Source organism: Gymnogyps californianus, chromosome 3 (genome assembly GCF_018139145.2).
Source record: "Gymnogyps californianus isolate 813 chromosome 3, ASM1813914v2, whole genome shotgun sequence".
Lineage (NCBI taxonomy): Eukaryota > Metazoa > Chordata > Aves > Accipitriformes > Cathartidae > Gymnogyps > Gymnogyps californianus.
Window position 1 is genome coordinate 94,286,482 of NC_059473.1, and position 15,510 is coordinate 94,301,991.

General features: G+C 37.1%; 1 protein-coding gene across 1 annotated transcript in view; it reads right to left on the reverse strand.

The window, feature by feature from the left end:
• RIMS1 (regulating synaptic membrane exocytosis 1) overlaps positions 1-15,510 on the reverse strand; it is a 354,423-nt gene that overhangs the window by 68,033 nt on the left and 270,880 nt on the right. The window contains exons 36-37 of the mRNA XM_050894077.1: positions 10,354-10,466; positions 350-516 (exon numbers count right to left, since the gene is read on the reverse strand). Of these exons, the coding sequence (XP_050750034.1) occupies positions 350-516; positions 10,354-10,466 (280 nt within the window). The remainder of the gene's footprint in view (positions 1-349; positions 517-10,353; positions 10,467-15,510) is intronic.

Below are 15,510 nucleotides of genomic sequence, written 5' to 3' on the forward strand. Positions count from 1 at the left end.
GAGAATTCTTTACATTAAAAATCTAGTAGTATTTCTGCTGTAATACCTCATTAGCCTATAGATTACACAGATTGATAGCCAGCAATGAGATGATAGTGTGTGTTCAAGTTCCACTTGCCACAAATGCATTAATCTGTCATCTCTTCATGGGAAGCTTGCTTTCTGTTTTAGATTAACAATTGCAAAAATACTGTCACCTTAGGCTAGCAATGGAAGACAGTTTATATGCGCATAACATTTTTCATAAATTCTTATGTTGTGGTCATCTAATTTCAATATTTTCTGGTTGCATTTTGGCACTAAACGAAAAAGGGGGTGTGATACAATTGAAGCTGCACTGAGAACTCACCTGATTCTGCCCCGAGGGCGTTCAGATTGCTCTGACATAAAACTTGTGCTGCTGAGGCGTGAGGCACTGCTGGTTCGGGAAATGGCTGACACATCACTGACATCACTGTCTGATGATTTGGCAGAGACGTTATCGCAACTTCTGTACTGATCTGTTTGTATATTATACTAGAGATCAAGAAAAGAAAGGGTGAGGAGTCTCATCAAAACATAGCACATATATTGAGACAACAAATGACCTAAGTATGACAATTCTAACTGCTTTTAGAGCTAACACAATCGCATGAAATTCAGAGAAATGTCTATATTAAATAATGTCCTTATGTCTAGTGAAGAAATCAAACATGGTATTTATGGACTAAATAAGACACTTGAAATAAATTACAGCATTGGAATTGAAATAGGCTGCTGGTGCTTTAGTACACTGCAACTATAATAATGAAATATTTATGAAGTGGACAGACATCTTCTCAAGCACATGCATACCATCTATTTGGCTATAGACCCTTTTTTTTCAATTGTTCAAATATTAAAAACTATGCTATGAAATACCTGTACAGAGTTAGTTTGGAACAGGAGAACTGCGTATGAGTCTGAATGAAATGTAATGCTCCATGAAGCTGACATTGGGGATTGATTTCAATACCTAAGTTCTATCAGAAAAGGAAAAAAGTATATTTTCTACCTCACAATATCTCTTTGTATCATGATACTAGAGGACTAGTCAGGCAGAAAGCTAACTCAGCAAAATAGTATTTGTTTTCAGGCAGATCATTTCCCTGATCTAGTTGCTTTTATATGTGCACAGGCATGAGAACTAGCAGAAGACCCAGCAGGAGGAATATGTGGACAGAGTTAGAAGTTATTTCCCTTTTGCTAACAGCAGAAGCTTTGATTAGTTAAAACCAACTGTGACACCACACCACCTATTACATAATGCTCGTATTACTCACATCATCACTCATATATATATAAAAGGAAGCTTCAATTCTAGCAATTTCACACTTACCTAAATCTTCAGTCACACAGATATGAGGATCAAATCATTGTCAGGTTCACAAGACTAAAACCCGCTATCATTAGAGAGCAAGGTACCCTTGGCTGGGAAGCGACTAAAACGGTGGTATACTTCCCAGGGTATATTATGGGAAAACTATTAACACGTGGGAGGACTAGGCAGTTTTTGACATGACACTAAGGAGTTCATTTTCCAGATCTGTACTCCGTAAAATTGCAAGTCATAAAAGTTTATTTATGAATTATACACAAAGCTGTGACAGTCTGTGAATATCGCCAGCTCAACTAGGCACTGGGTTGCAGGCTGAGTCAGTCGGCAAATATCATAACTTTAAAAGCCTGGCAAACACAAGCTCGGGTTGTACACATGAATGTATCAGGCCTGCTGTCCTCAAGCCAGGTTTATCTTCTCTTGCTCCGGTGCCTTTCAGCAACTATGTTTGAGGTCTCCACAGCACACTTGGAAACCTCTTGGTAAAACATCTAAGCTAAGATGAGGAAGTTAACAGGAGTAGAGAAGGGGAGGGAATAAAGAGGATACTAAGCACTGACTGTAAATATAGAAATCTGTAGGAGAAATTGAGGTTATACAAATTTAGTGTCTCAGCATGTGTTTCAGGGTTACTCACAGCTCCTGGACAGCATACGCCAAGATTAAAAACACAAACCAATTTATGAATAAAAACCTGGGGGTTTGACCTGAGGAGTGTGCATTGAGGAAACTCTTCACAATACCCTGTGATGGGCTTGCACTGGCTGACTGAATAAAAACATCTGTGGGAGAGAAAGCTCTGGTTTACTAAAGGTAAATTTTCAGCTTCAAATACTAAATAAAACCCTGCAGATGATTTCAGAATAGCTTGGAGCATGATGACTTTGAGCTCAAATAACATGTCTAAGAGGCACTGACATGGAAACAGATGCAGCAGAACTCTGATTTAATAAAGGAGCGAACACAGAGGACTCAAGAACTCCAATATTTAAAAATATTTTCAACTACAGCAAGGATTTATTTGGAGATTCTCTTTCCAAGTGACTTGGTGTGACTTATCTGAATATAAATGACTGATGGGGTTAAGGTGAGACTATGCTGATACGTTTTTCAGATCACCTTTTGGAAATGGCTTCTAGAGTCTGTTAAATAATTTTGCTGCTTGCCCTCTTTCAGACTGCAAAATAAACCTCTTCGAAATGGAAATACAAAGCACACTAATTCTTATCAGCTCTGTTTCATAATAATGGAACATTTAAATTAGATGACATATTTTTCTTCTAAAGTCTAAAAAAATTCAAAGCAAGAATAAAAGCTATGAAAACTGTTTACTCAGGCTAAACATAAATGTTCAGAGGCTGGAAAACTGAATGCTTAATTTTTTCCAGTTTAAGTTAAACTGCCCCAACTCCTGAGCCAGCCTTGATATTTTATGCAAAATCCCCACAGAATTCCTAATGAATCCTTTAAGCTTTCCTAAAATGAGGCATCTAAAAATATGAAAAGCATCTGAACATATGGAATGTTCTGGCTTTCCATTGAGCTAAATAGAATTGCAATCTGCAAAAGAAATCATGATCCTATTAAATAATAAAATTTCTGTTGATTTCAGTGAAATAGGCATTTCACCCTTCCTATATATTTAAACTATATCTAGAAATGTTTCCTCTGCAGGTGAGGTTTTAAAAATACTTTGTTTAAAATATAACCACGCAATCTCTGTCAAATACATGGTTTTTATGCATGGTAACAGAGTGTCTCAGAAATATCTCCATGTTTTATTTGCATTTGCTCAAGACAATCTGACTTGCCTCCTCCATCATTATGATGTCTAGTTACTTTTCTTCCTCACCAAAAAGTCCACATTCTCTTTGTGGCCCTTAGTTTGAGAGTGCATACAGCGAATCTGGAATGGTAGAAGAAGATTCATGTGGTCCCTGAGCAAGCATGACATGCTGCTGGAGAAGGCTGACACAATCTGGGCTCTCCCATCAAGTGAACCATCAAGGCCAGATGCAGTGACTTCATTTGTCCTGCTGGAAGCCTTTCTTCTTAAGTGTTGAGGGAGGTATAGGCTGCTGGCCTTTGTCCCAAGCCACACCTGAATCTGGCTGTTTGTTGAGCACTCTATTTATTATTCAATAGCAAAATAACAAGGTTGAACACAGTGGACTACATATGCCATGTGGGGCAGTGGAAGACCCTCTGTTTCACTCATACTGAATTTGCTCCACCTTTCATGGGCTACCTACATGCGCTGGGAAAGACGGGGAGGAGAGAGAGAGAAAGCATCAAGCATGGCTGTCCAGCTTACTGGTTAGGATACAGGGAGAGAAGTCAGAAGTCCCAGCTTGTGTATCAGTGACTGTTTAGGGACTCAGCCTCACTGAGCGACTGTTCAGTATCAATATGAAACCATTTATTGCCGCAGGGTCTTCAGCTCCCCGTAAGTGGGAGCTATGTAGATATCCTCACTCTGTCTTGCTCCCTATAGTCCAGCAGTCTGTACAAAATGGAATTGCTCTGTAAATATCAGACTGGCTTAACAGCCAGTCTTTCATATGTTGGTAAACAGAGAATTTTACGGTGAGATGGGAGGTAAAGAAAAAACTGAATCCATGTCTTCTACTTGCCTTGGTATTCCAATCACAGAGCTACTGCATAAAACATGGAGCATCCCTTCCTAAGTGAGATTTTCATGGCATGGTTGAGCTTTTACTACCCCTTTATACTGTATGCCAGGGCTGTGATTCCCAAGAAACGGAAAATCCTTCCCTTCACAGAAATACAGATTAGCACAAAAAGTGGTGATGCCGAAAGTTAATGCTGAGTGCTACAGTGTTTGCATTTTACCACTACTTCTTCCGGATTTAGTTCTTCCTTCCTATAGCTGGTGCTCCTGCTGAATTCACTGTCCTCTACTGGAGGCATACAACTTTTCCTACTTATTCCCTACCTACCCCTTTTCAGTACAATCTGATAATCAGTCATCTCAGCTAACAGATGAACAAAATGAAAGCAATTTTGAAGTTAACCTTTTTTCCCTCAAATATAGACAGAAATAAATAGTACTCTTCCACAAAGTAGTGATCATTAAAAGAAGAATATTTTACTGTTGTAATACACCTGAACTTATCATTCAGAAGAAAAATGTCATGGGCTAAGATCCACTTATTTGGTATCTACATTAAAATAATGCCTGCAGGTTTGCAACTGGGCTCAAAAGTAATATGATACAGTCCTGCTCATCTAGAAAACTACTGTTCTTCATAACTCTGCACGTATTTGTAATAAATTTCCCCGTCATGTTATATTTAAATATTATGCAATTTTGAAGCTTCAAAATAAAGTGAATTTTCAGTGCAATCACTTCTCGTACAACTCTATATCTTACAGAGTTAAAGCTTATGTAACATTTCTATTCTGAGGTGCACTATTTATCACATTAGGAGAGTTGCTGAGGTTTGCAGCAACTTTGATAGCAATTAGTAAAGAGTAGGTCTAGTTTTTTAAACATTAATAGCAGCTAGCTTCAAATGCCCAAACTATCTGCACTGTCTGCTTCTGCATTAAAAAGACAGATGTTTTTTCAATATAACTATCTATGCAGTTCTTCCATTCACTTTACCACCTGTGGAGTTGCTGCGGCTTCTGCACCAGCAAAAGGAAAAAAAAGGGGTATGATGAACTGCAGATGTGTTAACGTCAACGGAAAGAGCATAGACGTAAATCAAAAGAGTGTACTTCATGAATACTTTCACAGTTCCTCAATGACTAACAACGTTAGCAATTTTAGTGATTGTAAGGCACATTTTAGAAGTCATTTAGTAGTCCATTATAATTATCTTCCATATTAATAAGTATTTATATTTCTAGATTTATCTCCCAAAACCATGGAGAATACAACAGTTCAGAGCTTTGGAAATTGAAGGAGCATCCCCTACTTTGACTACAAAAAAAGCCTCGGGTGACTAACCTCTGAAAATATGTGCCTCATTAAGTGCTTAAAATGAGGAAATTAAATGAGAAAATTAAATGGGGATTAAAAACGAAGAAATTAAAATGAGGAAAGAGAAATCCAGACCAGAAACGTTAAGGGCTAGATTCATCGAGGGGCTTATGCAAGTCTTGAGATCACAGCTATCTTTTGAGGCACCTTACTCTAACAAGGAATTTTGTCGGGAAACGCTGAATCATGCACAAAGCACCTTGAGTTTTATGACTGCTCACACAGGGTTCCTCCGAACGCTGCCAGGGTTCACAGCCCAGCAGTTGGCACCTTGGTGTGTCCAGGCCTCATCTCTGACTCCTACCAGCATCTGGGTCTGTGTCTTAGGAGCAGCTCACGTGACGATCCAGAGCCCAGTAAGCACCAGTGATTCTAAGTAACTCTTCCCATAATTGTATCCAACTCAACTACTGTGAACACCACTCAACTTCCTAACAGGGAACAGTAAAAATGGGCAAGTCAAACCATGGGAAAACTGCAGTGAAGCCCACGAGTCAAACGAACGGACCTCACTGAATTTTGTGAAACCCTACCAGTACTGGAGTGACTCTCATATCAATATGATATACAGTAAATATTTTTTTCTTGAAGGTGGATGAAGTGGGATCAAAAGAAGATACTCATCACATCAATGTCCAAGAGCATTTTCTATACAAAGCCCTAAGTGCCTTGCCTAGCATCCCATAAAACTTAACATAATCAGCCTCCTATCATCCCGAGTCTCCTATCCAGCCCTTCCTTGTAGGCATTAACTATCAAGTTAAATCCACAGAGTGCCACTGAACTAATGCCATGATTACACTTTTATGCTAAATGCTTTCCAATCACATACAGTCTTAACTGAGTCAGTAGTGCATCTAAATATAGAGTGATGTCCTTTTAAGTAAGTACTACAGTGCTCTGGTCAGTAACTCTCTTGAATAAACAGACCTTCAAAAAAAATGTGTTGCACATTCTCTGGAAAGCTGGAGCAGCTGCAGCATGGTGTTTGTGTTCTGTGTGTGGCATCTGGAATAAAAAACTTACTGTATTTTGAATTAAAAGCCTAATTAAGATGTACTGTCATTTATATCTATGCAAATCCAGAATTATGCTACAAAAGTGTTTTGATTCCCTCAAACACTGAAACAGCACAAATATGTGCACACTAGCCGCTACAGCCTTACCAGTATACAAGAAAGAAGGCAGACAAGATGTTTAAAGCTCTTCATTAAACCCTTTGCCAAATCCACAGAGGGTTTTTGTTGTTTGGGTTTGGGGTTTTTTTTTTTTTTCATTTAGCTTTTTAGAATTTAACTGTTTCACATAAATTATGGAGTCTTTCCACTGGAACTGAAGAAAATAAGGATGTGAACTCTGTGAGAGTCTCAAAACAATTAGAGTGGAACAGCCATCAAGACCTACACAAATGTTGTAGAACAGACAGTTACCTATTCAAAATCCACTAATGGCTGTTTAAAACACAAATGTTTAAAAATGTTTACACACTAACTTGCATGGTGCATGCTTGAAAAACTAGCGCTTGATTACTGAGACTAGAAGATTGAGAAACTGAGTGGGAGAAATTACAAAAATGGAAGAAATGCACCAGAAAGGGACTGGGAATTGCAAAGGCCATGTTATGATACCTCTGCAAAAAAAGGCTTGTTTCAATATAAGAGAAAACATTTAAATTTAAGGAATTAATCTTGCATACACATAATTAACTACTGCAAAGGAGATCCAGTCCGTACTGAAGGAAAATTTTTGAAAGGTTTAGAGCATTTTATATGTAATAAAACAAGAATATTTGCAAATCCTAAAATAGTGGAAGATCAAATCCATGTAAGCTGATTGCTCCGAAAAGCAGAAGGGAATATTTTCTCAATGTGTGGCACAGCATAATTTCTCTAATATAAATACTTATTTTCTGAAGCAGTGGGCAAACATTGCTACTTGAGAAAGAAAGAAGCATTTCTATTAAAGAGGGACAAACTCTGCTTGCAACTGCCATTTCTTTAATAGCCATTTAATAGTTCTTTCTCACTATCCCAAAATGTCTATTAGACCACTGAACATTTTTTCATTTTTATTTAAAGTAAGCCTTGCTCCTGCAGCTTTCAAAGACTTTTCACAGATTTTGGCAGCACAAATTAGGTATAGTCTTAAGTCCTTAGAAGTTTCAGTCATTAGCTTTACTGCACCACCTGATATGACTTACTACATTTTCATTAGAGCTGTCTAAATCTTCATCTGTCTGGTTTATTTTCTTGACTCTTTCAGCATCTTCTGAGGGTAAAGAAATACAGTAGCACAAGGTTTGCTTTAGTAACATTTTTAAAGTGATGACTATCGCCATAGTGGTATGAAGCAAACAGCTACATCACTGACTATAGTACAGTGTGTTAGAATGTGCTAATATAATTTGTTCTCAGCACTTAAAAATTTATTATAGGTTGGACCATCCTATCTAAGACTACACCATTATCATGTAGAAAATACGGGAAAAGTTAAAGATATTTGGATTTAAAGTCCAGGACAACTAATTCATTCTCCTTACTACTGTTTTAGCATGGAAAGGAGTATATGTCTGTCAGAACACTGGCTACTCCAAAAATATTTTTGTTATAACAGAGGAAAGAGAATTTGCTTCCTTGAAGTTGTGGTTACACTTTTTAAAAAAAAACTCTGAATAAAACAATTTTCAACAGAGTTCTTTCCATTTAGTGCTCATCATGCTGTTATTTCAATTTTGATTTCATTTCCACGTATATTTAAAAACTAAAGACAATGCTAGAAAACTCTATGTACTAGAGGATAAGAGAAATTTGTAACATTGCATGTTAATGTTTTCCAACAACTCTTTAACCATACATTGGATCTACATTAACCCAATAAGAAAAATATATTGAGGAGCAAAAATAATGCTTATGATAAATATCAGAGAGAGTCAGGATTAAAAAATATGTTTCATAATGAAAAAATACGAATATTTGAATCAATCTGTAAACACAGTTAATCCAAACCAGAAAACTGGCTTTGACTATGAACAAAGGTATATGTTTGGTCATCCTGGCCAAAGTCCTCAGATCGCATATTACCTTTCTCTCCTGCAAACTTTATCAAACCCATTTTTACTATTTTTTTTTTAACATGTTAACTGGTTGGGAACTACCACAGACACACTGCATCTCACCCTCTTGTGAAGGTAACGGCAAACCCAATATCAAATGAGCTGTTCTAATTATTATACAAATTCTGGCTTCTGACAGATGACCTCATTGGCAATTTCCATCCCAATTGCTGGGTTTTTTAATAGCACTGATATCCCACAACTTGGCAATTGAGGACCTAAAGCCTTGTTTCTCTTATTTCTCTTCCCTTTGAGAACTCTTTCATTTAAGTTCTATGGTCACAGTGAGGTGGCATCAAAAAAGAAACGTCTTTGTTAAAGTTGTCTCCATATTCAACTGTAACAAGATCTTGAACAAATCTTTCAAATCTGTTCGATATTACTAGTTAGACGCCCAATTGCCTATTTACCCATTCCTAAGTAAATTTCTGATTTTGTTTTTGCTGGGTACCTCACTTATCCATTATTTTAACCTGTGCCTCCAGGAGCATGCATCAATTCTGCGAAACACAGGGAAGTGACTCTGGAGGGTTAAGGACAGAAAGTCTGGTGCCTGCGCTACAGCAATAAATGCCAGGAGTGTTCTGATGTCCGCAGCTGTTGAGAGCTTGACAATGTTTGTTGTTTTCTGTATGACACCTGTTCACAAATGGAAAGTTCATGTCTTTTAAAACGCAGAAATAAAAATACAAGCATTTAGTTCTTACTGATGTGAAGAAAGTCTTTGAAATGTGGCTCTTGAAGCATGAAAGTCTAAATTAATAAAAGCTGTGATTTTCTTCCAAATACTGTTATTCTGAGACCTTATTTTTAAAGCACACAGTTGCTATGCGTGTCTTTGAATTTTTTACAGTGATCTTTTACATTCATACTGCTGTCCCGTGGTCACCCATTGAAAGCATGTAACTCTCAAATGGCACCAGAAGAGAATTGCAGGAATGCTTACCCCACAACTGAGTAACCGCTGGTTTTGTCTCTGCTCTTTACTTTGTCTACACTAACTCAGTGCTGTATTTCTAAAAGGAAACACAGAATCTAACTAAACATTTCCCCTCCTGACTTCTGCAAATGTTCCCCCTCCATTAGGCATCATAAGGCAAAACGTCTTTAGCAGAAAGTTCAGCTCCAGCCCCTCACAGCTTGATGCGTAAGTGGCACTGCAGATGTGTGAGACTTTTTCAGCAGTTTGCTCAGAAGCCTATACAGTTTTAAACTTACAAGGTTCTGGGACATCATTTTAGCATAATCAAGGAAAAAAAAAAAGGTCCCTCTATATAACTTCATTAATGTAATTTCATGTACACTTAATTATCAGAGGAAATCTTTACGCTTTTATCAGAAAAGGATATCAAAGTAATCAGTATGTATTTCAAGGAAGGAGTTACTTTATCTGTGACATTATTAGGATGCAAAAAAATTATACAAATATGAGAACAGCTGCACGGGATTGGATCTAATTCTGTCTAGCTCTCTACACTTCAGACAACAGCAATGGCCTAGAGAAGAACAAAAGAGGAGGGCCAACATACCATGATACTTCCATGGCTCACTTTTCCAGCCTCCAGGGATTTGCAGGCCAGGGACTTCCTAAGCTAGAGGTGACATGGCTTTGTTTAACAGCTGTTGAAGGATCTTTCTTTCCTGAATTAGTTTTGAAGCTTTCTGTTTTTTGCAGATTCATTTTAGGCGACATCAAAGACTAAGTCTAATGCACATCAAATGGGGGTAAAAATGATGTTAAAAAGCTATTACTCGGAAGACGTTTCTGTCAGGCTTTATAACACAGTGTTCTTGAGGATTATATAATATTTTAAATAAACAGGTTTATGCCTTCAATTTTCAAGCCAAGTATAATTTCAATACTACTGACTTTACCTTGGTATATTGCTCACGCTCATGTTCTTGGCTAGAACCAGACCCTGATGTCTGATTATAACGATGCACTTTCATTTTCATCTGTCTCGTTCGCTCCTCCACTACTAAGCTTGCTGCAAAAACACACAATGAAAATCAATTAAAAATAGTGAAAAGTTTTTGGAAAAACAAACGGTTTAGCAACAATTCTAGCTTATTTCCATCTCAACGAAACAAAGAAATGTACAAACATGTAGAACAAGCAGGGTGTAAACACAAAACAAAGGAACACTAATGTCAAGAAATCAATCACTTCTATTGCGAGAGTCTTTACCTGAAAATGGGCAGACATCCCAATTTCCTATACATAATCAAGCTGGTGCAACAGATATGAAAAGAGTGAAAGAATTTGGGTGATAGGCTGAATTATAAACCTGTGAAGTATTCTGGATGCAGGGGACATAAATCCGTGATCATCTAACCATGTATTTGCTTAAATGTAGAAAATATTACAGTAGCATTCTAAGAATTAATGCATTAAACAGGTATTAAAATTTATTTTTAAAGTAATTAACTCCTACTACTATCTAAAAACATACCATACCTAAAGATTATTTGAGAGGAATAATTTCTCCATTCAACCAGTCATAGTAAAAAATACAGTAATTTTCTAGTAAGTTTTTTTTTTTTTTTACAAAAAGTCCTTTAAAAGCACTACTTTGCTCTCTGATGTTCACTTCTATTTCAAAGAAATTATTTGGTTTTATGTTTTCAACTTCTCTATGACAGTGTTTATTTAAAAAAAGAAATCTAATATCAAATTTTGAAGAAGTTGTGGTGCTATAAAGAGCATCTTCTTCAATTTGAACAAGTTATGGCAATTAATGTTGGCTGTGCTTGCCACAGGAAGATGACCTTGCACTAACGGAAGGAGTGGTGTGAAAGCTCCTGGGCTAAGGCTTCCTTAAAATAAGTTAACCTTTGTGGTAGTGGATAATTTTCAGAGGGAACTATATATTCTGCCATTCTTAAACTTGGTAGCACTGTAAATGCAAAGGAATATCAATAAAACCAATATCTTGAAAACCAGCACTTTTCAACAGTTCTAGAACTAGACCCAAATATTCATCAGTAACTGTTCTAAATCACAGGAGTACTTGCTATGTTCGTTGTGTTTTAACAGGTTGTAACACCCAGAACAACTTCTTTCAGTTGGAAATTTTTGTGTGGTCAAAAATTCAAGACTGGCATTTTATTTGGGAAAACCTCCACAAAATCTGCTTTTGGGTCAACCATGGATTTATATGACTCTCTCCAAAATGGTTAGTTTTAAAAGTCAAGATTTTTGTAAACAGCCCCTCCTCAGACCAGTGACAGGAGAAAGACACCAATTTAAAAGCTGCATGGAATCAATTTTCAATCACAAAACACAGAGAATTTTAAATTAGTGGAAAATAAGTACTCTATCATGTTGTTTAAAGATCTGTATTGTGAATTAAGAGGTACCAAAGTTCTCATATGTGGGTTTTATGCTGTTAACTGTGGGATTCTTTACACATCTTTTTTTTTGTCTGTGCTTTGCAAGCACAAAGACACGAAAAAGAAAGCAGTACACTCAAGGTTGGATATTTTAAACTGTGTGCTACTGCACAAGTCACAACTGTGCATGCACGTACCATCCGTAAGGTGTGTGTGGAAATGATGGAATGTCTGTGTGCTGGTTGGGTATGAAAAAATATACAAAGACATCACTGGGAAAAGTATGTTGTTTTCATGTCCTCCCTCCACATTTCTTATCTAAAAATAGGAAAATTAAATACAGTAGATTACATTAAAATTCTGCTACAGCTACAAATTTAACGCATGAAATAAAGTTATTATCATAATCTTCAATCTCCCACACGCAGAGGGTCCATTCTAGGAAATTCTGCACATGCAGAATGTCACACTGGGCCCAGCAATTATTCCAGATGACTAATTATGTCGGTAAATGTGTACCTTAATTGCAATGAGTCCAGTTCCACCATCAGATATGCAGGCACAGCTCCAATTACTTCAATGGAAGTTGCATGGAGGTATCTGAAGGCAAAATTGAGCACTTTAGGTGAAATTTTTAAAGATGGCCTCTTATTTTAAGGACAGATATGAAAGGATTAAGATATATCAATTAGTGACTGAAGTAAAAAACTCAGATATCTTAATCCTATCATACATGCATGAAATAGACTGAGGATATAAAATCAGAGGGAAAATTGAGACCCCTTTAAAAATTTAGCCCTATGTGTGTATGGTGCACAGATTACAGTAACTCTAAAAAATGACCCTTTCATTGTGTGGCTTTTAGGTGCTTCACCCTGTCAACTGTACGTTATACTAAATAATTTATATGATATAATGTCACTCTGTATTACTTACGATACTTGAGAAAGAATATTCTACTATGTAACGAGATGCTATTTTGGTGATTATACGTGAAAATTACTATAGTCAAGGTTAGGTAAATATTCAACCTTAATTTTGTAATTCTTGATTTTTGTTATGTTTATATCCTTAACCTTAACAACATGTTTATGTTCTGGTTTTCATTATTAGATATCATTATATAAAATAGCATGAGAACAATTAGTGAGGACTGCAAAGTAAATCTAAATTCTCTAATGGAGAAATTTGGTTTTGTGCATGGAGTAAAATGTAATTCAGCACCGATTAGCTTTTAACGTATTTCTAAGCAAGCAACTGTGTGAAATGTAAGTCTGCTTTAGAAATACAACTGTGTTCTTTCCAGCTTTGCTTACCATGCACATCTGAGCATATGTTGTATCTAGCTCAATTCTGTGATGGAAAATTTCATCTTCCTGATAAGTAGCCTGGAATACTCTTTACATATTAATCACAAGAAGCAGAAAAAAAAAATCTAACACAGGAGCAAAAGCACATCAGTAGAAGCTGTAACAACCATAGGTAACACCACCATACAATCACATTACTTTCTTGGAACACAGCTGGTTACCACAGGTAACGAAAATTTGACATAAACAATACTTCAAGAACTGAACCTGCCTCTTAGAAAAACATGGATCTACTTTCTTTTAGGACACCAGTATTTACAGAGTGCTTTTCCTGGAGCTCTTGAGAGGTAGGACTACACAGTAAATTACAGATCGAAGCACTGTAATCCCAAGACCTTTAAATTCTACAGTGGCCCTAGAATTCAAAATATGGAGATTTACCATAAGTGTCTCAAATTAGTGGTACAACTATCATCAATATCAGTTGTGTTGACATGTTACTCTCTTTGGTATCAGAAGTCATGCTTCAAAGAGCTATAACTCTCATCTCTTCAAGAGCTGCTGATTCATATGCAAGATCAATCAGTATAAGAAGCAACTGAAAGAACAACTCATTGAGCAGACTGCTTAGATAAGGGGTGCAAGCTGAGAGCTAAAGCTTTTACTACTACTAAACCATGTGAAGGTTGTACAACAATGATGTACATGAACAATCAAGCCATGCAGGAGAGAAAGGACAGACATACGAATGGAATCAAAATGTTATACTTCAATTCCATTAATATATTCATAAACCGGTCTGACTGCTGTAATCCCAGGTGTGCTGGGTCTGGCTGGGATGGAGGTAGTTTTCTTCACAGCAGCCTGTATGGTGCTGAGTTTTAGATTTGTGACTAAAACAGTGTTGATAACACACCAATGTTTTAGCAACTGCTGAGCAGTGCTTGCACAGCACCAAGGCCTTCTCTGTTTCTCATGCTGCTCCCCCTGCCCTCCCCCCTCCCCACAAGCAGGCTGGAGACTGGGAGGGGAAATAGCTGTGACAGCTGACCCCAACTGACCAAAGGGACATTCCATACCATAGAGCATCATCCTCAGCAATAAAACTGGGGGTAGTCTTTCCAAGGTTGCTGTTGCTCAGAGACTGGCTGGGCATTGGTCTGCTGGTGGGAGGTGGTGATTGCCTTTGCATCACTTGGTGGTGGGGTTTGTGGTTTTTTCTTTTTCTTCATTTTTTCCCTTCACTTATTAAACTGTCTTTATCTTGGCCCATGAGTTTTTACTCACTATTGCTCTTCCAATTCTCTCTCCCATCCCACCGTGGAGGGTGGACTAAGCAAGCAGTTGGTGGGTGCTTAATTGCTGGCTTGGGTCAACCCACCACACCAAGCTACCAAGAATTAACTGCCCAATGTAGCTCTGAATGGTCTTCCATCAAACACACAAAAGTTACCTTCGCTATTACTTCAGTTTATTATTCAACTCACTGCTAAGTCCCATCTGGCTTCCACTGTGAATGGGATTCAAAGGAAGATGACATGGCCTTAATCTTTGGAAGATTAAGATCTCCCATCCCATAGACTAGCAAATCCATCAGCTCCTTCTGGGTCTCTTCCTCACATGTCATTCAACAAACATCCTTGTGAAGACTGTGCACCCTGTACTGTAATTCATAACAGATCTTACAGGATTCTAAATATGCTACATGCTGGAAGTACAACTAAACATCTGGATTTCCAATCTTTGCAGAGATGATCATGGTATTAGTAAAAGAACAATTTAACATATGCACATAATGGAAGAGTTGGTTTTTTACTCATAAAGTAATTAAAAAACTTGCTTGTATTTCTTGTGATAAAAGAAGTTTTGATTAACATTAAAGGCAGTTCTTCGTACATGTTTCCATCATAAAGAAAGTGGGCTTTTTTTTATTGACAGCTTATAAAATACATGCTGTCCTTCGATTGTCTAAAATATGCAAGTCCATAATATGCTACTTAAAGGAGGCAGGGAATAAACTAAAGAAAATAGCTACAGATCTCATTTTCAGCCTGCAACCTACCCTCAAAGAAAATTAGGACAGGCTAACAGTTGTTCTTTCTTAAAGGAGACAGCCATTTCTTAATTTTTCTACGACCTTTTTTTTTTACTAAGAATTTATGTACTAGTCATACTCCTTTTAATATGTCAGCACTATGGTAAGGTTTATAGAGTTACATGTGATGGTATTAACTAGTTGACAGCCCTCATCTTTATTTCTATCCTCAGAAAACTACTATAGGCACATTTCAACCCCTATCTGCTGTTTAACTGATAGAGAAGTTAGACCTGGCTAGAATCCTAACTGTTCAGAATATATGCTACCTTTTCAATTATGTACAGAATAACA